At 40.2% G+C, this 23,914-nt stretch overlaps 4 protein-coding genes and 1 non-coding gene across 6 annotated transcripts; 2 read left to right on the forward strand and 3 right to left on the reverse strand.

Moving 5' to 3' along the window:
• Positions 1–1,488: 1,488 nt before the first annotated feature.
• sod2 (superoxide dismutase 2, mitochondrial) lies at positions 1,489–4,684 on the reverse strand. Of its 2 annotated transcripts, none has more exons than XM_080289631.1 (5): positions 4,467–4,684; positions 3,326–3,531; positions 3,003–3,119; positions 2,208–2,387; positions 1,489–2,081 (listed from the first exon to the last, which is right to left on the reverse strand). In XM_080289631.1, exons 2-5 carry the CDS (start codon positions 3,411–3,413, stop codon positions 1,936–1,938), a joined length of 531 nt encoding a protein of 176 aa, XP_080145757.1. In that variant the 5' UTR covers positions 3,414–3,531; positions 4,467–4,684; the 3' UTR covers positions 1,489–1,935. The 2 variants fall into 2 exon arrangements, with proteins under 2 accessions (XP_080145757.1, XP_025998065.1); XM_026142280.2 differs by lacking the exon at positions 4,467–4,684 and adding an exon at positions 4,173–4,327.
• A 702-nt stretch (positions 4,685–5,386) lies between these two features.
• wtap (WT1 associated protein) lies at positions 5,387–11,852 on the forward strand. Its single transcript, XM_026142279.2, has 8 exons — positions 5,387–5,594; positions 6,170–6,207; positions 6,335–6,390; positions 6,490–6,548; positions 6,702–6,829; positions 7,831–8,009; positions 10,335–10,489; positions 10,622–11,852. Exons 2-8 carry the CDS (start codon positions 6,178–6,180, stop codon positions 11,278–11,280), a joined length of 1,266 nt encoding a protein of 421 aa, XP_025998064.1. The 5' UTR covers positions 5,387–5,594; positions 6,170–6,177; the 3' UTR covers positions 11,281–11,852.
• A 534-nt stretch (positions 11,853–12,386) lies between these two features.
• Positions 12,387–16,485, forward strand: acat2 (acetyl-CoA acetyltransferase 2). Its single transcript, XM_026193903.2, has 9 exons — positions 12,387–12,546; positions 13,359–13,493; positions 13,636–13,817; positions 14,187–14,304; positions 14,397–14,540; positions 14,617–14,739; positions 14,843–14,997; positions 15,083–15,193; positions 15,577–16,485. Exons 1-9 carry the CDS (start codon positions 12,498–12,500, stop codon positions 15,745–15,747), a joined length of 1,188 nt encoding a protein of 395 aa, XP_026049688.1. The 5' UTR covers positions 12,387–12,497; the 3' UTR covers positions 15,748–16,485.
• A 38-nt stretch (positions 16,486–16,523) lies between these two features.
• tcp1 (t-complex 1) lies at positions 16,524–22,337 on the reverse strand. The gene is made up of 12 exons (XM_026193902.2): positions 22,202–22,337; positions 21,636–21,721; positions 21,051–21,179; positions 20,625–20,722; positions 20,423–20,533; positions 20,129–20,310; positions 19,684–19,810; positions 19,192–19,367; positions 18,915–19,038; positions 17,526–17,718; positions 17,265–17,428; positions 16,524–16,953 (listed from the first exon to the last, which is right to left on the reverse strand). The coding sequence occupies exons 1-12, from the start codon at positions 22,272–22,274 to the stop codon at positions 16,740–16,742; spliced, it is 1,677 nt and encodes a 558-aa protein (XP_026049687.2). The 5' UTR covers positions 22,275–22,337; the 3' UTR covers positions 16,524–16,739.
• LOC113007210 (small nucleolar RNA SNORA29) lies at positions 21,823–21,960 on the reverse strand. The gene has a single exon (XR_003269888.1). It is a non-coding gene; the product is annotated as a small nucleolar RNA SNORA29 (small nucleolar RNA).
• Positions 22,338–23,914: the final 1,577 nt, after the last annotated feature.

Genomic DNA, 23,914 nt, shown 5'->3' on the forward strand with positions numbered 1-23,914 from the left:
TAAAGGCTGGCAATGTCAACGTCACAAATGAGACCAATCCTGTTTGCGTGCTTATACTTTTTGCTCTGACGAATCCAAATCCTCCTTGCTTTAGTACATAATCTGTTACAAAACCCTGTAAGTCTGCTGTTGAAGTTATAGTCCATGCAACGGTACGTTAAACTCATGCTACACCAGTGGGTAATAATAATAATAACAGTATTTTTCTTTAAATTTTGTTTGTGAAATAGGAAATGAGTGCGATTTTATTGTATATAAAGCAAGAACAGAGTTTCAATTCTATTAAAAGTTCATATTTGGTGTGTTCACCTTTAGTCTTTAAAGTGGTCTGAACTCTCTTCACCATGTTTTCTTGTCATTTCTTTTTCCTTCTCCAGACTTTTGAAGGAAAAGCTCTTCTTTGGATGCTGGCTGCCTTTTGTTCTGTTAGTGTCAATAATGTTGAGGTCTGTGCTCTGGGGAGGCCAATGCATGACTGATAGTGATTCATTGTGTGTTTTCCTATCCAGCTATGCTTTTACTTTATTGGTAGTGCGTTTGGGATCATTGTCATCCTGAACAATGAAGCCATTGCCAATCAGATGCCTTCCAGGTAGTAGTGTATGGTGGATCAAAATCTGTTGGCACTTTTCTGCATTTATAATTCTGTGAGTCTTGATAAGATCTCCAACATCATTGGCTGAATTGAAGCGCCAACCATGATAGAGTCTCCACTGTGTTTTACAGATGGCTGTAGACACTTACTGTTGTACAGGTCTTGATTCTTGTGTAATTTGGTTTACCTCAGTCTTTTCTCCCCATGAAAAGCCACCCTTCCACTGAGATCATTTCTGATGAAATTTCCATCAACAGCAGGTGGCTTTGTTTTTGTTTGCCCCCTACACACATGAATTTCAGGTAGTCGTCATCTTGTCCAGTTTCATTGAACCAAAACACACAAAGATTTGGCTCTTTGTAAATTAGTTTGCACAGTCCTGTATACACAGCAGGAGACTAAGCACAAATGTTAAGGGAACACTGCCCTCTTCTGGCAACATTGTAAATAGTAGCACTATGACCAGATGTAGGCATAAAACCTAAAGTTTTTCAGCTTGACAGAATCGTGAGGTTTATAGGACCTTTGTTAAGAAATCAAGGTACTTAATGCCTCCCCATTCATGTGCTTATTATACATTTCCTGCCTGGATTTAAATCTTGATTGGACTGAACTCATCTTGGGTGAAACTCTAAAGTGCTAGACGACGACAACAACAACAACAACAACCCAATGTTGACATCCATCTTTTAACACCAATTGAGCTAAAATGCATTTGAAAACATGAGCTTCAGTGACCAGTATTCAACACTGCCCTATAATGGGGCCATGAGGATTTAAAATAAATAAAGTTTAAAACTGCATTTTTAACTCCAGCTTCTCTTATAGCTTAGAGGGGGAAAAAGTGAAATTTTAGAATCTTACAAGTAATGAAAAAAGGAAAGAAAGAAGAATCAAGTTTTTACAACCGTTTTATTACAATTTCTGCTTTTTATTATCATACAGCAAATACAAGGACTGCAATAACATTGTCCGATTTTAGTGTGGCTTAACTTGACTGAGACAGCTATAAGAATATGCACTCATGTTATCTTACACCTAGTATGCCACTCATAAGATGTGAGAATGGCAAAAGCCAGCTTTGATGTTAAAGTTGTCCATTATTGTGCGCTTTCAAAATTACTGGCAGTTGAGAACAGACCAGAGATAAACAGTACTTGCCCGCTAGCTTCAGCTTTTTCACGTACAATATATGTACCAAAAAAAAAAAAAAAAAAAAAAAAAATTTAAAGACAGTTTAAATGCCAGTTACCTTCTGAAGATTTGAACTGTCATAAGTCTGATTTAATGCAGGCAACTACCCTTTGATCCAAGTCTTAGTGGTTGCTGTGCATCAGCTTCTACTTTCTGGCCATCTGAAGACGCTCACTCACGTTCTCCCAGTTGACTACACTCCAGATAGCTTTCACATAGTCAGGTCGCACATTCTTGTATTGAAGGTAGTAAGCATGCTCCCATACATCAATACCAAGCAGGGGAATGAGACCTAAGCGCCAAAAAAAAAAAGGAAAAAATTAATATAAATAGGCCATGTTGCAGTTAGAAGGTCAAGTCGCATTCATTCAATTTAGTTTTATTTATATAGCACCAAATCACAGAAAGTCCAACTGACCTGTTGTCCCCTGCAAAGGATCCTGGTTAGCACAGGCAGCAATGCGAAGTCTTCCACTGTCCTTGTCAAAGCCAAGCCACCCCCAGCCTGAGCCCTGCACAGCCACCGTAACAGCAGACATCTTCTCTTTCATCTTCTGAAAGGAGCCAAAGTCCCGTTTGATTGCCTCCATTAGCTCTCCTACAAAGTTGTCAAACAGATGTGTATGCTTCTGTGAAATGGCACAACACAAATGTCTTGGCTGGAGTGTTTTCAGTGAAAGAAACGTTGCATCATCCAAGTGATGATGCAACCATTCCCCCAACTGTCATGAAATTTGACCAGTGGCCATGAGTACTATTCAATTTCCATATTAACAAAACTGAGCTTTAAGCCAATTAGGAAATGGTGCAATTTTCAGTCATTATGCAACAAAAACAAACAAACTCTGCAACCATATTAATCAACTTTAACACGTCATAAAATGAAGTTGCACATTCAATAAGAGTCATGTCTCAGAGAAGTGATCTGATTAAAGACAGACAAGATGATATGTTAACTGGCTATGAATAGTTTTAGTCTGGTCATATACAGTTTCATACCACTAGGGGGAAGGAAACTATAATCCTTGACAGACAAGCAAGTTACCAAGTTGCTCAGGCAACTCTGCTAGTTAACAGTTACATAAATACTCATGTATCTAACAGAGACATTTTGTGGTCTCCTGTTGGTTTTAAGTTCAATATCCACTCCCGAGTAGAAAAACAAACAAAATACAAAACCCTGTTTCAATTTTTGTAAATTTCTCTGTCTTACCTTGTGGTTCGCCTCCACCATTTGGAGAGAGATTTGTCCAGAAGATGGTGTGGTTAATGTGGCCGCCTCCATTAAACTTGAGAGCAGGCTGGAGAGCAACCTGTGTTGTCACGTCTCCTAAAAATGTAAGTCAAAAATACACAACATACAGCTTCTGTCAAACTCTTACACATTTATGTTTTGGGGAAAAATCTTTAAGGAAAAAAAAAACTAATGTATGTATCAGAATCTTAATTACAACTTCATATAGACAACTACTTTTAAAGTCTTCATTTTCAAATCGAGTTCAAGCGAAGTGAAATATCATGCGACTCTGCCCATACCCTTTGCAAGTGCCTCCTGATACTTCTCTTCTGTAACATTTAGGTTGTTGACATATGTAGCATGGTGCTTGCTGTGGTGCAGCTGCATGATCTCTGCACTGACGTAGGGCTCCAGGGCACCATAGTCGTATGTCAGGTCAGGGAGAGTATGCTTCTGCCTCGATGCAGCTACCTTGCTAATAGTGTGGCTGAGGCTGGCTGCACACCTGAAAACAAATAATGAATAAATACAGCATGAAATAAGGCATGACATCATGAAAATGTCATGACATCAGCAAGAAAACTGTTATTCAGTTATTTAGGGATACATTCCAACAGAAATTGAGATATACCAAACAGAACTACTTTTAAAACTTTAGTTTCCTAATCAACTAGTAATTTGCTAAGGAGCAATTGACAAGGCTGTGCAACTAAGCCGTACCAAATTACTTCCCTGCAGGGTATCAGAGGTAGGATTTTCAGTTAGTTTTAGCTTACTTAAGCAACTGACCTAAATGACTGTTGTTGATACTAGATTTACGCAGCTCTTGAAGCACAGCCATCTACATATTAGTTCATTGAACATATGATACTGGCTCAATATTAAGACATTCGGTTCATAACTTCATGCACGAGTTCATAACAGCATGATTACGCGTTTAATAAACAAAAACCTGTATTTAGTGCGCCATAAGCTAACCTAGCTGAGCTGCCAGTTAGCATTTCGGTTAGCTAAGTGCTAGCTCTCAATAAGCAACTGTCACGTTCAAGAACAACTGCTGCTAGCAGAAGTCAAGAGCCCCCATTCCGTATGCACTTTGAGCGCAGTACACGCACCAAATGCTCAACAATGTGACAACAATCTTACCTACGTATTTGTCCAGCTCTGCAAAGCATGTTCCTAATGCTGTTCAATAGACAGAATGAAGGAATACACACGCTGATTACAACTGCCCTTGAAATGTGCAATTTCAAGTTGACAGAGGAGGCGACCGTACCATTACATCTATGCTGTGGGGGTGTCCGGGAATTAGATAAACACAGAGTCAACGGCTACATGTGACAACGATACACATTATTAGAGACACTTGGCAGATGAGAGAGACTGTATTAAAAACGCATCCCGATACTCTGGAATAATAATAATAAAAAAGCTCCTTACCTTCTGTATTATTTTGCAACTCCTCCCTTTAGATATTTTTTATTCTAATCCGTTTAATTTATTGTAAATCTGTTCACTCTGTTTATTTATTGCAAAACAAAGCATATATTTAAAGGAGTAGTTCTTATTACTGTCTACAAGCATAATTAAAAAAATAAAAAAATAACAGCAGAGAGTCACGTGAACGTTCCCCCGCAACAGTGGAGGCAATGGCGGAGATCGTCTATATTAAGACAAATGGCGCACTAAGAAGCAAACAACGCTTGCTTAAAAGGGAAAGCCCTCAGGTTTGAATTCGGAACACATAATCACTTGTGGTGGACACTAAACTGAGAACAATTCTAGCATCCACCAGAAGTGTCAACTTCATGGAACAACAGGAAGTTATTTCTGCAACTGAAATAAAAAAGAAAATATGGCTTATTATCTCACAATTTCGAGTTATTTTTGATTAAGTCTACATTTCAAGATCCTAAAAAGAACCACTTCTTCTTCAGTAGCCTAAACAAGTTTCGGTACAACTCACAGTCGATGATGCACCAAAGACTAATGTCAAGGTACACTAAGGCTTTCTCTACTCTAGATTTATTTAATGAATTAATTCAAATAATTAGGTTTATGAAGACTCATAATAATTAAAAATATTTCTTCAAACTACTCCTACCAATAGTACAAAAGGGAGAGCTTTGTGCTGTGTATATATTTAAATACATTTGTTAACATAAATACATTAGTTAATGACTTAAAAACATGCATTCATACAAACTAAGGCTAAAAATAATACAATAAAAATAGTAATGCGGGCATGAATTCATCAAAATCATATAAAAATATCTACTGTTTACTGTTATTTGAGGGGTACATTTTTTGATCTTAAAATCGCTGCGGAGTGAGAGTTCTCGCTCTTTCCCTCCATCTGTGCTAGAACTCTGCAGTAAGGCAAGTGCGGCGCAGCGCCCAGCTACAGCCATTCTGTTTAGTCGACCGCGAGGAAGATGCTGTTGACCACGCCGAAGCGAGACGACTACAAATAACTTCCCCATAAATTTTAACCAAGTCGCAGGTTCTCGTTTCATAAAGAACCCCTGACGCCAAGAGGACCGAGAAACATCGAAAGAAACTGATCTGGTAAGTGCTTTTTTTGGATGGCTGAAGGCCCGATATCTGCAACCCAGAACCCGCTAGTTTCAGGAAAAGGAGTGCTAGGGAGGGAGTCATTTCCTTCACCGCCATTTTGTGATAACAAGGAGCGGAAAATAGAGCCAAGACTTGTATGCTGCCAGGCTGGACATAGGGAAATAGTGAAGCTCGGTACTGCTGTTTCGTTACGTGTAGTTAGTTTGCTAACGGAAACAGCTAAACCTTATTAGCAGCCTGGTGTTAACCTTGGTTAGCATATTTTCCATTTCTCGCGGTCCGTTGCTGCTGCTGCTTGTCACACGAGCTAACACAAGGCTCGGCTGCGCTTATAAACTGCTATTATATTAACTTTGATTTAGTTTTGCGGGATAGTTAATGTGTTCCTCACACGCCATCAGGGTCATCTATTAGCTGAAAGGCACCGCTTTTGTACCGAGTTAGCAGAGTTGCTGTACATTGTACTGCGTGTTGATAGCCATCGCGTTAAAACATGATGCAGTCCTTCAAGCACACGAGCCCAAGCTGTAATTACTGCTGATCTCCTGTCGCCTTTTTACTTACAGCGTTCACAATGACCAACGAGGAGCCTCTACCCAAGAAAGTGAGTTTCTTTTCTTATTCTAATGTACCCCTTGTAATTTGTTATGTGTCACGACCCTGCCCACCACCCTCCAAATATTCTAATGGGTTTCTTTATGTAACCAGTGCTTGGGTTTTCGTTCACACAGGTTCGCCTTAGTGAATCGGACATGAAGACTCTGACCAGAGAAGAGTTGTGTGCAAGGTAGGTAACAGCTCTGCTATTGGTGATTAATAATGTGGTAGGGGGAATTTGGTGTTTTTGTTTTGGATGAGCAGCTAAAACATGCTCTGCCCATCACAGGTGGAAACAGCATGAAGCCTATGTCCAGGTCTTGGAGGCAAAATATGCGGAGCTATGTTGTAAGTACACCTGCTATAAGACATGGTTATGATTTAACCTTGTCAGCATCTCAACAATCACCATGTTTTTGCCTGGTGCTGCTGTCTGTGGCAGTCAGTGAAAGGAATTAATCTGATATGTTTTGCATTTCTGCACCGCTTTTATCGTCTCAGCCAATGACGTTCCAGGGCTGAAGGAGTCGGAGGAAAAGCTCAAGCAGCAGCAGCAGGAGTCCGCGCGGAGGGAAAACATCTTGGTCATGCGACTTGCCACCAAGGAGCAGGAAATGCAAGAGTGCACAGTATGTATTTATTCCTCTCATTTTGATTACGCTTGACATGACTGAATAGAATTCAGTTTCTATTTGTCCCACAGTTTGAGTTCTTATTTCTTATAGGAATATTGAGCCCTTCTAACATAACATTTAAGTGATCTTTTTTTCATTAAGATTTCACGGATAAGAACATGGGTAACTTTGTGAATAAGTAATGATGTTACAGTTTGCTATTAAACAAGTCAAAACTGAGTAATTATTATCCTATATTCTAAATTTGATAATACAAGTTTTCAAAGTGCAAAATAATTTAACTTTTTTACTAAATTTCAATGAATTGAATAATTTGCAACACTCCAGCAGAGAGCGTTCCTTAGTAAACTGTCATGATCATGGAAAAGAGGCTAAAAGTAAATTATTTCAAGCCAAGGCATCCTTTGCTCTTGCCAGATTGACAGCTCAGTGGATCAAACAGCTGCTTTATGGTAGCACATGCCATTCTTAAAGTGCAGCTGAGGTGAGCTCAACGCACAGGCTTTAAACTTGGAAACCCTGCAGTCACATTGAAATGGAAAGCATGGGGACACAGTTTTGAACAGAAATGCCAGAATTTTAAGCTAAATGTGTTTGAGACACACACAAAAAAAACCCCCAACAAAAAATGGTTGATGTCTTCATAACTTTGGCAGGTGAGTTTTTTTATTTTTTTTGGGGTTTTTTTTGGACCAGTCTGATCTCCCCGGGCCTGGAAAGGCAGCTGTCAAATAATTGGAAGTAATTGTTCACTTAGAGATTTTGTCTTGAAAACTTTGTAGATGGAAGGCAATATGCTTAAATTGTTTGAGTCCACATCAAAAGTTTCCATCAGAAGATTGCGATTTCCAATTTTATACATTTTGTTTATTTTTTAAGAGGGAAAAACACGGCTACTGGAGATCGGAGCCAAACTCAAGAATGTTCTCTTGAACCATGATAAAACACTTGTTTATCTGTTCCTGCCACTGACATGTGTTTGTTGTATCCTGCAGACGCAGATCCAGTACCTCAAGCAAGTCCAGCAGCCGAGCGTGGCCCAACTGCGGTCGTCCATGGTGGACCCGTCCATCAACTTGTTTTTCCTCAAAATGAAGGCTGAACTGGAACAGACTAAAGACAAACTGGAGCAGGCCCAAAATGAACTGAGTGCCTGGAAATTTACACCTGATAGGTAAAGACAATCAAAATAATCCCCCTCAAAAAACAAAACAAAACAGAAAAGTCAAGACTTCCTCACGCCCCCCACCCTCACTCTCACTGCAGACATGCAGGAACAATGGTGGGGGGGAAGGCTGACAAAGTGCTGTACTCACCACGAGATTCAGACTTTACAGAAAGCCAGTCACTCCCAAAAAAAACCAAACAAACCCCAAACTGTTTTTGTACTCTTGCACTGTGCCAGCTACATATCACATAACCTAAAGAGAAAAGACAGTATGGTCAGGTGACACTTGTGTTTCAGCTCTCTCCCCTCGAGTTCCCCTCACCGTCCAAGGGCCTGAAGGAGTCCGGACTGTTCCTGAAGAGGTGGTCACTCGCTTCCCGACGTGGATATGGCCTCCCTGCCCCCGCCGCTCAAACCAGACAGTTCGCTTATTAAATAGGGGGGTTATGGTGGAGGTAATATGGAGGTTGAGTCAGGCAGGGAGGATCCCTAGCCTAAAACGGCAATTGAACATTTTAAAGACGATTCCCATACTTGGGTTAAAAAGACATTAACAGTGGAATAGACCACACAAAGACCTGCTGAGAAATGCAGAGACTGTTTGGACAGTCTAGATACATTCCAGTAATATGAGGAAAGTTTCTAGGATTTAAAAGTAAGACTTTGGGGGAAGAGCCACTAGAAATGACATTAAGACTGTGAGCGGAGCCAGATCCTCGGTCCATCAAGGACTATGGTTCAGGCATGAGGGTCCATTCGCCTGTGTCTTTGAGCATGGGCCTGCACACGGTAGAGTGTATTTACTTGTTTTATTTTGTGACTTGTTTATTTTTATTGGTATTTAATTTGATTTTGTTTCTCTGAAACAAGCACTTACTGCAGTGTGTGTGAGCTAAGAAGCATGATTGGCCTTCCCTGAATACTTGTGTAAAAATATTCACATGGGATTTAATGCCGAATTAAGCTTTGCTTAATTTCTCCTACCAAAACACACTGCTGTAGGTGCACGAAGTCCTGTTTTCAATTTGTGACTAAAGATGTCTTCAAGAAGTCCTGTTATGAGTTTATGAGATTGTATTGATTGTATTTCTGTGTATTTTTGTGATTGACCAAACAATCTTTCCCTCAGCCATTTACACAAATAGATGATTATATTTTCCTTTCTCACCTGTGTAGCACAGCTCTTAGCACTGTTCACGCTGTGAATCCCTCATGGGGTCTGTTTTACTTTTTGTCTTTAAAAAAACAAAACAAATAACAACAACAATTTTTACTCTGCTCTCACACTAAATGATGAAATCTGAACATCTTAAAACACATTTCCTCCTGCAGAGGCAGTAATGGTTATGAGTAAGAATGGAGGAGGGTTCCAGTAAATGATACTGATGTAAATACATAATCATATATTATAATTATAAATAACATTTGTTCTTGATCAGGGTTGTGAGGTACTTTGAAGCTACCATCATCACTTTGCTTACTTTAATATTATGTTACTATTTTAGTGTCTTCTGACTATATAACGTCTTTATTTATAGACCAAATGCATGGTGGGAAAAATGGTTTAAAGCATTACATGAAGTCAGTTATCTTTGGCTTCTTGATTAAGACCTTTTTAAAAGAACAACCACAATACCTACTAATGTAAAATGGTGTGCTGGACTGTTGCCCTGTTTCTTGACCTTTTGTAATGTTGAGAAAGCAGCACCTGAAGCTATTTGAGTTTACTGTTGAAGCACTTACTTTCTGTGTATTTCAAGTGGTTACAGAAAACCTGTGCCTGGTTTTGCAGTGCACATTTGCTTTTTGCTACTCATAGCTAAAGGTTGGTATTTAAAATGTCCTGGGTCACCCTAATATCACACTGCTATGTTACATTTTTTTCATTGTGCTTGTTCCTCACACCCAGTGATGTAGCAAGATTATTTAAAATTGAAAGTTTGCTAGTGACCGAATCGATACCAAAATGCCCACCTTTCTTCAACATACAGTTAAAGTGTAACACTGTTTTTGAGTTTCAGGAAAGTGGGGACCATTTTCAATACACATCATTCAACTTTTAATTTCACTTGCAGAAAAAAGTGTTTTTTCCATGGATTTTGATATGTGTTTGTACAGGACAGATTTGTGTCAGTGGGTTCCTGATGTTGTTTTGAAGTCTGAAAGATTTAATGACATTTGTGTTTTGGTTAGATCAATTTACGGACAACCAGGTTGAAGAGTTTCTTTTGACCCTTGGCAAATCGCAAAGTGGGTCAGATCAATGGGACCTCTTTGCCTGTTGTTTGTCTCCTGGTTCACCGTGTGATGTGAGACTTGTTTCCCTTACAGCCAAACAGGGAAGAAACTGATGGCCAAGTGTCGAATGCTGATTCAGGAAAACCAGGAGCTGGGTCGGCAGCTGTCCCAGGGACGCATTGCCCAATTAGAGGCTGAGTTGGCCCTCCAGAAGAAGTACAGCGAGGAGCTTAAGGGCAGCCAAGACGGTGAGAACATTGCATCTATACCCTACAGCCTAGCCAACTGTGACCGTATCTCATATTTGCGCCATTAATCCTGTGACATTTGTGTTCATTTCTGACTTTGTTCTTTGTCTGTTCCTGAATTGTCGATCCCAGAGTTGAATGACTTTATCATCCAGCTAGATGAGGAGGTGGAAGGCATGCAGAGCACCATCCTCGTCCTGCAGCAGCAGCTGAAAGAGACCCGTCAGCAGCTCTCCCAGTCTCAGGGGTCCTCAGCTGGAGCAGGACCCAGTAGGACTTCACCCACTGCCTCCAGCTCATGTGCGGAACAATCCGCTCAGCCCGGGCAGGCCGGCGCACCCTCTGAAACAATGGGCAAAGACTACGGAAGGGTCTTCAATGGTCCAAGCAATGGCAGCTCATCCCAGAGGAGCGAGACCACTACACCCAGCCTGTACCGAGAGGTCAGCAGCACAGAGGAAGACTTTCCCATGTCCCCCATGGTTTCAAGCCCTGGCGAAGCTGAGACCAAACTCTCCAACCACTCAGAGGAAGTGACAGGGAGTCAGACTGCTGCTGGCAGAGTTGGAGGACCTGTGGGTTTCGGTAGCCAGCTGAGTGCGGGGTACGAGAGCGTGGACTCTCCGACAGGCAGCGAGACATCATTGACTCAGCACTCGAATGACACAGACTCCACCACCGACCCCCATGAGGACAAGGCTGCCCTGGTGACCAAGGGCAGCAGGACTGCTGGGTCACGGCACGCTCAGAACGGCCTGGACACCGGGACAAGCGATGGTGCAGTTTTGTAGTGTACTTTGACATGTATTATCTGTTTGTTTGTTTTTCTTTCTTTTTTTTATACCGTATACAGACATAGCAACAAATGCATAGTCTTTAACACAGCACTGCTGTCCAAGATGTTTTGTTTTCACTCTTCTCTCCCTGCCCATCGTGATGCCTCTGTCACATTTGTGTTGCTACACGGGGATATAACAGGAATGGTTTAATGTTAGATTTAAATTGCGTGGATGTTTGATTCTGATGTTTATTTGAGCACGTCTAGGCTGTTCTTCTTTTAGCTCTTGACACTGAAATCAGGCATCTGGTGTAAGTCATTGTCAAAAGTCAGTAAAATCACTGAATTACAGTAGCTTCGCTATATTCAAGGTCATTTTTAGATGTTGACCTGTGTTTTCTTTCTTTTTTTTTTCTTCTTTTTTTTTTAGTGCAATTTTAATTTTTCATTGGCAAAAAAGACCCATTCGGTTAAAAAAAAAAAATTTCTGTTGAAATGTGAGTAGTTCATATGCGATGTTCATATTATTCTGACTTCAGTCCTTTTCATGTACTGACCAAATACCAATAAAGATTTTTAATACTATGGTGTGAAACCTATTATTAACTAAATTAAATGTGGAAACTCATTATTTCATGTAGCCTTATAATCGGATGAGTCAGAGGAGACATAAACATGTAAAAGGACTTGTGTAATTTATCTTACAACCTGTGACAAAGCAGCATTTTCCCATGACTTGTCTTATTACCACAAAACAAAGGTTTTTGAGCTTGAAAAAATTTAAGCAGCTCTTTTTAAAGATGTTTAAGAACCAATAAAACTCATTATGTGCCTTATGAAAATAAGATTAAAAACTCTGTTATACAATGTAAATGTCAAGCATCAATTGGTTAAAATTGGGTCATGCTAAGAAGTAGAAAAAGGTAAAACATGGGGTGTTAAAGTGCTTATAAATTTAAGTGCAAGCTTAACATGGCAGTAATCCAATGGACTGTAAATATAAATAAAATATTAAATAGACTCCACAAAACATCCAAGGTGGATAAAGGTATTTTTTATGAATAAACATTTATCCTCCCAACCATATGGTGGCGCTGTGGCTCCCCGCCCCCTTCTCAGTTACATTTGTAGAAAAACACGTCCACGCACTGTCAACAGCGCAGAGCGAGTGTGCAGACAGGAACCAGCACTCTGAGCGAGGACTCCAGCTTCAAACACCTGCTTGTCAACATGAGCACCGACAGTGTCGTCATCGTTTCTGCCGCCCGGACGCCGATTGGTAAAGCCTAAACCACAATAAGTAAAAATATTCATTAAGCGGAGCTCGCCCAACGTTGCTGTAATGCGGCTTACTGATGCAGACAGATAGCTGTACTGATTTCTGTTGTTAATACGTTTTTCGTTGCTAGCTTGTTTTGTGTATAGCATACTGCGTATATCCTGTACTATTTATATTAGCACTAGCAGCTTTTGCTTGACATTTTTTTTAATTTCCTTAATTGGATCGTGTCCTTCAGTTCACGCCAAGTCATGCAGACCTGCTATTGGCTCGCTCTTATGTCTAGTGTTTTGCTGTCAGTGATTGGTTCACTGGTCATAGTGCCACGGAGCACGAGACTGCTACCATTGGCTACCTACAACGTGCACGCTGTGTGGAGCAAGATGGGCGTGATTTCTTACCAGGATGTGATTATTTTTAAATTTGGCATTAAATTCAGTCATTTACCAAATTTTACTATGTGTATTATTTTATTCTCTGCAGATATAAACTAAATAAAAAGTCTTGATTTTGCAACTCTAACTTTGATATAGAATTGAATTGGAATTAATAACTGGTAGTTTTTTCATCTGCATTGTCTTGATCTGGTTTTAAGCGTTTAAATTAAATATGTTTTGACTTTTGGAAAGCTGGCTGGACTTTTCAGGGGCTGAAATTGTCAGATTGTCTGAAAACATTCCTATATTCTATTTTGAATAGACTTAAATATACCTTACTGGCCTAAAACTGTTACCAGAATGACTCACCGTGTAAATAAAAACATTTTGGAGTTCTTTACTTCTTCGTAAAACGAACTTTCCATTTTTATGAAGGGTCCTTGAACGGTGCTTTGTCTACGGTGCCTCTACATGACCTGTGTTCAGCAGTGATCAAGGATGTCCTGAAGCGGGCTGGGGTGAAACCAGATGAGGTTTCTGAGGTTATCATGGGACATGTCCTAACAGCAGGTAGAAACTGTTGAACAAACTAAGATAAAAGGAAGGCAGATTTGGGAATATCTACTGAACATCAAAGATTTGACATGTTTGGCAATACTTCCAGCCAGTCATGAGCCTTCTATAATTACATTTTTGCTTCTCTCTCTTTGAGGTCATGGGCAGAATCCAACACGTAAAGCCAGTGTTGGAGCAGGTATCCCCTACCCTGTCCCGGCCTGGAGCTGCCAGATGGTGTGTGGCTCTGGGCTAAAGGCTGTGTGCCTGGGAGCTCAGTCCATCCTGACTGGAGAGTCCACTGTGGTGGTGGCAGGAGGCATGGAGAGTATGAGCAGGGTAGGTAATGAATGAGGAAGAAAGATATGAAAATGGAAACCGATCAGATTGTTTAGAGATTTTTAAAGTTTATTGTGAAAGTATGACAGTATGTATACTTGTACAGTATGACAAATTGTTCAATTTGAACTTGTGATATCTACTTGACTGGTATATACCGCTTTTTTACTCAAAGCACTTTTCTAAAATGAAGCTGAATGTACTCCCATGTTATAGGTTGATTATTTGTGCTAAAAGCAGTTGAGTAGGTGTACCTAACAAAGTGGCCAGTCAAGCTTACCAATTCACTATTTCACCTGTGAACCTGTGTAAACAGGTAGAATCTCAGCATAAGAAACAATCTGCTTGTTTTCTTCTTTGTATACTCAGGCTCCTCATACAGTGCATATGAGAGCAGGAGTGAAGATGGGCGATGCCTCCCTGCAGGATTCCATGGTGGCAGACGGCCTGACGGACATCTTCCACTGCTACCACATGGGAATCACGGGTTAGGATGTGGATCTGTTTTCACACAGCAGCCGGTGGTTGTATGCTGCATTGTATCACTCATTACTTCTTGTTTGATTCTTCTTTTATCAGCTGAGAATGTTGCAAAGCAGTGGGGTGTCAGTCGGGAGGAACAGGACAGGTTTGCTGTCAAGTCTCAGAGCAGAACAGAAGCTGCACAGAAGGCGAGGTACTTTGATCAGGAGATTGTCCCCATCATGGTGCCATCCAGAAAAGGTAGGTTTCTAATCCACAGTTCTATACGATAGTTATGATGATGCATAAAGTGCAAACATGTTTCTCTGACCTTCAGGTCCAGTGGAGGTGAAGGTTGATGAGTTTCCTCGGCATGGTAGCAACATGGACAGCATGTCAAAACTCAAACCCTGCTTCGTCAAGGACAGCAGCGGCACTGTCACCGCAGGAAATGCTTCAGGTTCCAGGGTTATTCGTGAACCACCACTTACACTGAGATATCTGCCAGCAGGTTGGAGCAGAATTACACTGATATTTTGAAACCTGCTTTTATCTCTTCATAGGTATAAATGATGGAGCAGCAGCAACTGTCCTGATGAGCCAATCAGAGGCTGCGCGGCGTGGCATAAAACCAATGGCCAGAATTGTATCCTGGGCTCAAGCTGGTCTCGACCCTTCTATCATGGGAACGGGACCAATACCAGCCATTAGGAAAGCGGTGAGAATTTTACAGCGATTAAAATATGATAATAGGAATTTTATTTATATATCTTTTACTACTTACAACTTTCATTTCCTCCCAGGTTGAGAAAGCAGGCTGGCAGCTGGACCAGGTCGACTTATTTGAGATCAATGAAGCATTTGCTGCACAGTCAGTTGCTGTGGTCAAAGAGCTTGGCCTGAATGAAGAAAAGGTGATTCTTAACAGTATTACTGTTTTTTGTATGTTTTGGGGGTTTTTTTTGTATGTTTTTTGTAAGAAAAGACCATATGAATTGGAAATTGATTTTGACTCAAGCCTGCTGTGCTGTGATCCCTCAAAAAAGTTTCTGCAGTGGTTTCAGCTCATGGCAAGAAAAGATATATTAATCATCCATGGGATCGGTATGCTGCGCTACAGATACAAACACATAATTATACAAAAAACATTAAAAAGTAAGTTTACTTACTTTTTAATGTTTTTAATGGTATACTGTAATTGTGCAATAGCTGCAATTACAGTATACCATCTTTCATCTGGTTAGAATCAGCCTTAAAGAGTAAGTGATGTTAATCATCCCTGTCCCTTTCTCTTCAGGTAAATGTGAGCGGTGGTGCCATTTCTCTGGGCCATCCTATTGGCATGTCTGGCTGCAGAGTGCTGGTGACCTTGCTGCATGCTCTCCAGAGGACCGGAGGGCGTAAGGGAATCGCATCTCTCTGCATTGGTGGAGGAATGGGTATCGCCATGTGTGTAGAAAGAGTCTGAGACATGTACCTCTGTGCTGTTTAATATATTGCACTTGATCTCATCTTATTTTTTTTAATGGCTACTGAAAATCATTGTTTACACAACAGGGTTAATACGCAATAGAAAGTTTACTTATCATCTTTACATCACAACACTTGAGGCAAAACTGAGTGTGTGCTGTAATTTTCACTGTGATCTTCATTTTAAACTCAACTGTCCTCAGGTTTTAGCTTTTGAATTTTGTGAATTAATGATAGAAGTCTTGTCAGTACAAATATGTAACTCTAGCATATACTGATGGCTAATGTGTAATACCAGTAGCAGCTTAAATATAACAATGCTGGTAATATGACAGAGCCCATATTACATTCAATAGTTGTCAAGCAGACAACTAATACTGTTCCATTTAAAAACCAGCTGCTATCAGTTACTTATACAGGCAAATAAGGTTTAACACTAACTCTGTAAAAGATAGTTTTTAGTACCAAGTATGGACAAACATGTTACTGTCTCTGAAGAATGTAATTTATTCCTAATCTTATAGGATTTTAAATACGCTTGCTCTAAAAACCTGAACATTCCAGTATCTTCCCATGTGGAATTAAAGGGACCTTCTCAAATTGCGTAGGCATTAGCCTTCAAACAGAAAAGTGCCATAAGTATGCTTGCCTTCTTAAACCTCATGCTTCCTGTACTTGGGCATGTCTGCAGATATTTTTCCTGTAATCTGAGAAATTAAAGATTTATAAACTTGAATGTGTTTGAAAGTTATTATGAAGGGACTACTCCAGCACTCATTTACAACCATCTGAGCTTTATTAAGTGTCCAAAAAAAAAAAAAAAAAAAAAGCAATCGCTTACAGTTCTTCTAGAAGACAGAGCTCCAAGGCAGAGGGAGTGGGAGAACAGTAAACAGGCAACGTGCACAGCCTACACTAGAGCAACAGCCACGGAGAGCTTCTCGAGTATAAATACAGAAGTTGAATCTATTGGGACCAATTTGGAGCCTCTTAACCCTGCAGTGATCCAGACTCCACAGCTTCCTGGTACGAATGCCCGCCCTCCTTCGGCTCTGGGAACAGTTTGATAAGGTCATCGATGCGGAGGATTGTGATGGCAGCTTCAGTGGCAAACTTGAGGCTCTTTGTCTTAACCATCGTGGGTTCGTACACACCGGCCTGACGGTTATCTCTGGGTTTGCCATTCACCAAGTCCAGACCAATCCTAAAGGACAAGGAATCCAAAATATGCAAATTCACTTAGCGTCCAAGACAGATTAACTTCAAAATAAAATCTTACTTTCATACAGTTCTGTCTAAAAAAAAAATAATAATCTAAAAAATCTGGCATATTTAAACAGTTTAAAGACAAAATAGGAAAATCTAACAGCAGATTAACTTCAGGATCAAAACTGACTGAGAAGGAACCAGAGACAAACCACTGACAGTGTAATTACATGTTAGTAGTGTGCTCGTTTAAGGACTAACTGAATGGAAATGCCTAATAAACAAACTTGCAGCTGAGGTAAGACTCACCACTTGAGATTCTTGCGTTCAGGGTTAACCTGAGCCTCATTGTGGAAGGCCCGCAGCTTGGCCACCAGGTCAGTTGAGTCCTGTGCTGCGTTCACAGCCAGCGTCTTGGGGATGACGAGGAGAGATCGAGCAAACTCTGCAATAGCCAGCTGCTCTCTGGAACCCTAAAGAGATTGAAGCAAATTGATGAGCACAATTTACTTTAATTAAAAAAATAAATAAAAAGCATCAACCGCAGATTCCCAGCAGCTGCTAGCTCACCATGCTGGTAGCATAGTTCTCCAGATAAATTGACAGGGCTGCCTCCACAGCACCTCCTCCGGGCACTACAGACTTTGACTCCAGCACCCTCTTGACCACACAGAGAGCATCATGCAGTGAACGTTCCATCTCGTCACACATGAAGTCATTAGCTCCACGCAAAATGATGGAGGCTGATGTGCGTGCTTTGGTACTGAGGGGAAAGAAAGTCAGGAAATATAGTGATCAGAATGAGAATCAACTCTAGGTGTAGAAACAAAAGGACTTTAAAATCAAATACAAAATTATCAAATCCAAAACTAGAACTTGATCCCCTGCAACAAACTTTGTTTTTAGAGACAAGAAGACGAGCCAAACCCGTCCTTTAGGTCTGTAAACTTTCCCTGGGTATTCAAGGAAATTCAAGGAAAATGTAGTCCTCACTGAATCCTCACATTTCATGTTAATGTAACATGAAGTAGGTTACAAAATCTTGCATAAGGCATCTGACATCAGTTACAGACTCATTCTGGAAGTCACTATCTCTGAAATAACTTCTGAGGCTCTCAACTCATCTCTTAGCCATATTTCTTGGCATTTGACTGATTTTTTTTTTTTTTGTTTGTTTGTTTTTTGGTCCACGTCCACCATATGCTGTGCTATGAATGCAATCAATTTGTTTCCAGTTGTCATACAATGGTTTACAAACCTACAGCAACTCATTCAAGTTAAACTGGGCCAACACGCAGTATCAGAATAAACAGAGAAACCCAATACCCTAGCAGCATTGAGGCTCTAAACCAATTAATGCTAAACTTGAAAATATATGGCTCATTCAAACTGACCATGCCATTCAATTACTTCCAATTTTTATCAGAAAAATGTGAGCCTATTCCAAATGGCTTTGTATTATTCATAATCACTCAAAAACAATGCATGCAAACACATAGTTGTCTCATCTGTAAACATCACACAGTCCTGACTTTTTCAAAGCTAACTGCCGGGATAAAAAAAACAAAAACGAAAAACTGGAAGCTGCCAGTGCTGCTCCTCAGCCTCCCAGCAAAATCTAAGCTATTTTTAGAAAAGTCACTGAGACAAACTCAGATTTTGAGTAGATACACCAATGGAATCAATTTCAAAATCCTGCATTACTGTTTTACTCAAATTACTGCATTTACTAATTTGGGTGACTATGCCACGCACCTGGCAGGGTGACGACAATACGACATCAGCCTTTAATTAACAAAAACAAAAAAAAAGGAGGGGTCTTATGTGGACAATTATTGTACAAGGGAAAACCCTCAACTTTTGCCAAAGCTGTAGAAGAAGTGCACTTAATTAAATCCTTTATACTCATGCAACTGCAACTCACCACTACTCAAGCAGCTGCTAGTTCTTATTTCTTACTTTTTGACAAGGATGAGCTCGTCATCACAGACGCGCTCCTGCACAACCTCCTCAGCTTGGCCAAGCATAGTGGCCTCAAACGTCTCCTCTCCTTCCAGATTGGTCAGAGAAGGGCAGATGGTGGCTATGAATGGACAAACACACACAAGGTCAAACATGAATATTTGCTGGTGGAAACTCTAAATTTAAGTGTGTGACAGACGCATCTAAATGCATACGTGAATATTAAAAGCAGTAAATGCCAATCGACACAAACTGCAGCTTACTTCTTTCTTACCTCCTGTTGCCTTTGCGATGCGTTTGAGGTCCCTCTTCAAAACTCGTCTAACAGCCATGGCTCCTACATCCACAAAATACTTCAAACACATGTCATCAATGCCACCAGTCGTCAGTATAACATTTGCGCCTGATGCCAAAATCTTCTGGATCCTCTCCTTGGTAATATCAGATTCCCTGCAACCAACCAAAAATACATATTTAGTTTTACCTCCACATTTCCTTTGTTTTGAGCTTTGTTATCAGTTTCACAATAAGCTGCAACACTTTAAACAGTATATTTATAAAGGCATGCTATGCACAAAGTGTCCAGCCAACATTAGTAGTCATGCATCTCAGGGAAGAGCTGCTGCCTTCACATGTGGCTGCTTATGATATCTCCCACGCGTATCACTGTGTCAGCTAATGATGAAGCAACACAGTAAATTTAATGGGATGATTCTTAAAAATGTGTCTGTTTAAAGAAAAAGAAAAAAAAATGTTCAAAAATCACCTTTGTCTGATCTGGTCGAGCTTCTCTGGGTCATTAATAATAACTTGCACACCCATCTTCATTTTGGTCTTCTGCAGGCTGAAGTCCAGGCAAGCGATCTTGGCATTAACGACACGCTTCACCATGCCTGTGACACAATATATCATTTTAAAAATCCAAAGGACAATAAAAATTAATTATAAAAACAGTTACAAAACTGTTTGAAGGGAAAAACGGTCCCTGAACTATTCTACTGTCAGGCCAAAAGAGGCTTTGCCACAGTTCACAAACTGCTGTGACTACCTTTCTCTTAGCCATGGTTACTGTCTCCCACGCGTATCACTGCATACACCATCAGGAAAGACATAGCAGCAAATTTAAATGGGAGTCTAATCAAAAGAAATCACCAACATCCTCACTTTTTACACTTAAAATCCATGAATTTCAGGCTTTGTGACAGACTTACCTTGTGAACCGACTGTGCAGTTCACTGCATACCCGTTGACCAAGAAACTCTCCTTCTGACTGCGGCCATGGGCTTTCAGCACATTAACTGAGTTGATAGGATATTTAGCTACCCCCTTGCTGTCCACAAACTTCACAGCCATGGCAGCATCCACCACCATGTTAGCAAAGAAGTCTGCATCACTGAAGGCTTGGGTCAAGGCAATTACTTTAGAGAGTGAGAAAAGCTTTCTGCACATGCAAAATATAAACACTGGTAAATTTTGCTGATTTCCTGCAAACAAATAAAGGATACACGCCGATGATTTTGGAAGACATGGAGGTCTTAGCGGCGTTGATTAAGCATTCTCTTCCCAGGTCGTCTGTTCCAATAGTGAGATTCTCATTAATGTAGCGGACTGCTTCTCTAAAAGATAACGACAAGTTTGAGCATCACAAAACTGCAACAGATCCTAAATGATCTTATTTGGATGATTTTACATTTAACATCATCTCACTTGCAAGCCAGACGGTATCCACTGATGACTGATGTGGGATGAATCTTCTGCTTCACCAGCTCATCGGCACTCTTGAGCAACTCTGCAGCAAGAATTACCTGAGAAAAAGCAACGCAAACAATGCGAGCTAAAATATGGGAACAAGCTTAATTTTCTATCAACAATAAAACTCAAAAGATACGGATCATGCACTGTACCATCATTTCTTTAAGAGTGGCAGAAATGAGGCTGCTCGACCCTTTCAGATCATGATGGACAGTTTCTCTTTCCTGTTAGCATAGCCACACACCCGTAATAAGAAGCAGGTGCATAGTACTAAAACAGGATGCTGCAATTCAGTTTCTGAAGCTCTGTATTATGTAAAATCCAACAAATTAGCTGCTAAAACATTCACAAACACCAGTGGAGCTAGTGGTAGCTACTCACCACAGATGTTGTCCCATCGCCGACCTCCTTGTCCTGCAGATCAGCCAGTTCACACAGGACCTTTGCAGCTGGGTGCTCCACTTCCAGCAGCTTCAGGATGGTTGCTCCATCATTGGTGATGGTCACGTCCTGTCGAAACAACCACAAAACACGACTGATAAGCAACTATGGCTTTTACGTGGTTATTATAGTTTCTGCCTCGTGATCTAAACCTATGCACTGGTTAATGTGGGAACAGCAATTTGAGTATATATTCTCCAGGCCATGAAAGGCTTTCAATATGTAAAGTCTAAACATCAATTATTAAAGCACTGGGTAGCAAGTGTAAAGCTCCTGAGACTGGTGTAATATGTTCAGTTTTATTGGTTTTTGTAAGAAGTCTGGCTGTTGCATTTTGCACAATCTGAAGTTGATTTAATACTTTCTAAGCAACACCTGTTGGAAGTCCAACAAGATAGTATAACGAAGAAGAAACAGCAGCATGAATGATAGTTTAAGTGTCAATAAAACTCGTGCATGTATTCCATCTTGTTTCTGGAGACGTTCATTCCTCTTTTCTCCAGTGAACACAAACGTGATACTGACCCCGATATCGTCCACCAACATCTTGTCGAGGCCAACGGGTCCGAGCGAGCTCTTGACGATGTTGGCAATGGATGCAGCGGCCATAACTGCAGAAGCAAAAAGGAAACTGTAACTAGCGAGCGTGAAGCAAAAAGTTCAATGCATCTAAAGATACTAGGCACATCCTTTGACCTTTCGGACCTCAGTCAGAGGGATATGCTGTCATTTCATTCAGAGAGGCGCACATTCAGCTCGCCACACCTTCAGACCATGACAGAGTTTTTCTATCCCATTAGCATAACCCTCCATTCATTGTAGTACGAGTGGACGGTACTAAAATGGGATTAGACAATTGCAACACGTGCTGCAGTTGAGAAAGAATAGATTTGCAGTGTTGTAGTATAATGATAATACTACTAATAATATTAGTAATAGACAGGAAGCACAATCTCTAAGTTAACATTAGCTAGCATTAGCGTGATCCACACGTGTGTTGCATAAAACCGTTCTCTTGCCCGTTATAATAAACACATAGCAGAAACGCTAATTTTATCTGACCTACAAAGTCAAGCAGCGCATAAACTCACCATTTTGAGTGCGAACAGATTGGCCAGTTGTCCTCTGGCCGAGCACATTTAACGGACCATCTAATAGCGACATTTTTGGACCACCGCACAACCAAGAAGAAAGGAAGCGGCGCAGTGCACTATGGGTAAACCGGTACTGGAAAGAAGGTTCGAGAAGAAAATATCTTAAAAATCTCGATCTTTTCAGTATGAGAGCTTTTAATTGTGTGGTAGAACTCGCTATTAAATGTTTTACATTTTTTTCACGTGATGTCGTTCCCTTTTTAAATTACAAATCAACGTTTTTGTTGAGTCATTTCTTATAAACGTCATTTCCCAGCATGCCCTAAAACAGCCGCGCCGCGCCCTAGTTCTTCTTCTTGGTTTTTCCGAAGCTCTAAAGCTGTTTGTGCGCACGCTACGGTTGATACTGTTGTTATGCGGATGAATATCCTATTTCTTTTTCGTTAGTTTCATGCGGTATTTTCTTTATTTTTGTATTGAAAGATGAATATTTGTTTGTATTTATTTTTGGTCAGTACATCAACAGAAAGTCCAAACTATTTGAATTAATTTTATATTTGCTTTCACTCACAAATTCCATATACTCAACAATTTCATAATATGCTTAGCGACGAGACAAATTAGTTGCTTGGAAATAATATATTAGAGATGATATTTCCATTTCAAGCACATTTATTTTCGAATGAATTAAATATTTTTATTTACAAAGTCATGATGAAACGAAAGTACACCCTCTTTAAATTCTGTTTTACATATCAGGATAATCTAGTCCTTAGCAGATCTTAAAATTAGGTAACTACAACCTCAGATTAATTGTAAAACATGACATATGCCGTTATTTTTATTTATCAAAAACTAAGCCAAAATGAAGAGTGAAAGCAGTGAGTGGAAATCTAAGTACACCCTTACTTTAAGAATTAAGAGGGAACAAGTATGACATGTTTGGAAGAAAAAGAAAAGCCTCTACTTTATATAAAATAAATAAATAAATAAAAAACCAGGATGGCAGCATGGTTTATATTTGCAAAGCTGCATTTGAACATACCTCAAACCAAAAGTCAAGTATGCGGTGGAAGGGTGATGATTTGGGCTTGTTTTGCAGTCACAGGGCCTTGACATCTTGCAGTCACTGAGTTGACCATGAACTCCTCTATGTAACAAAGCATTCTAGAGTCAAATGTGAGGCCATCTGTCTGACAGCTAAAGCTTTGCCAACTTGAATTATGCAGGACACAGGTCCCTACACAACAGCAACTCTACAATACAATGGCTGAAAAAGAAAAGAAGCAAGTTGCTGAGATGAGGCAGTCAAAGTCCAGAGCTCAGCTGAAAGGTTCATGGGGTGTAGTTTTTATTATTATTATTAAATTGTTTTAAACACACTTTAGAATTTTGGCTTAGTTTTGACTGCTCAGCTATAAAAGGCTGACTGGGGTATTGTCGTCAACTAGCCAGGAAGAGCGGACACATAAGTTTGTGAATGGAATAACTTAAGAATGAGGTGATGTAGGATTTTGAAAGTCATACCATTAGTGCCGGGAAGTGCCTTTCAGTGCTGGGAAGTGTTCTGCCATTGCAAACAGTTTTACTTAAGTAAATGACATGCATGCTCTTCTGCTAATAAGAACTATAGTACACAACGAAAAGCTTCCTGACTGCTGTGAGTCCTATTATTCAGTGTGGTGAGATAACAAGAGGGAAAAAAAAAAA

The sequence above is a fragment of the Astatotilapia calliptera genome, chromosome 15 (genome assembly GCF_964374335.1).
Source record: "Astatotilapia calliptera chromosome 15, fAstCal68.1, whole genome shotgun sequence".
In the NCBI taxonomy this organism is placed as follows: Eukaryota; Metazoa; Chordata; class Actinopteri; order Cichliformes; family Cichlidae; genus Astatotilapia; species Astatotilapia calliptera.

Excerpts from the sequence above, each read along its gene's own strand:
- sod2 (XM_026142280.2), bottom strand. The coding sequence starts at position 4,201 with ATGCTTTGCAGAGCTGGACAAATACGTAG. Across the intron at positions 2,388-3,002 it reads TGGTGGAGGCGAACCACAAG|GAGAGCTAATGGAGGCAATC; the intron begins GTAAGACAGAGA and ends ACAACTTTGTAG. Across the intron at positions 2,082-2,207 it reads TCCTTTGCAGGGGACAACAG|GTCTCATTCCCCTGCTTGGT; the intron begins GTCAGTTGGACT and ends TTTGGCGCTTAG.
- wtap (XM_026142279.2), top strand. The coding sequence starts at position 6,178 with ATGACCAACGAGGAGCCTCTACCCAAGAAA. Across the intron at positions 6,208-6,334 it reads AGGAGCCTCTACCCAAGAAA|GTTCGCCTTAGTGAATCGGA; the intron begins GTGAGTTTCTTT and ends TCGTTCACACAG. Across the intron at positions 6,391-6,489 it reads AGAGAAGAGTTGTGTGCAAG|GTGGAAACAGCATGAAGCCT; the intron begins GTAGGTAACAGC and ends TGCCCATCACAG.
- acat2 (XM_026193903.2), top strand. The coding sequence starts at position 12,498 with ATGAGCACCGACAGTGTCGTCATCGTTTCTGCCGCCCGGACGCCGATT. Across the intron at positions 12,547-13,358 it reads TGCCGCCCGGACGCCGATTG|GGTCCTTGAACGGTGCTTTG; the intron begins GTAAAGCCTAAA and ends ATTTTTATGAAG. Across the intron at positions 13,818-14,186 it reads GCATGGAGAGTATGAGCAGG|GCTCCTCATACAGTGCATAT; the intron begins GTAGGTAATGAA and ends TTGTATACTCAG.
- tcp1 (XM_026193902.2), bottom strand. The coding sequence starts at position 22,274 with ATGTCGCTATTAGATGGTCCGTTAAATGTGCTCGGCCAGAGGACAACT. Across the intron at positions 20,723-21,050 it reads GCGATGGGACAACATCTGTG|GTAATTCTTGCTGCAGAGTT; the intron begins GTGAGTAGCTAC and ends GCTTTTTCTCAG. Across the intron at positions 19,368-19,683 it reads CTCGACCAGATCAGACAAAG|GGAATCTGATATTACCAAGG; the intron begins GTGATTTTTGAA and ends GGTTGGTTGCAG.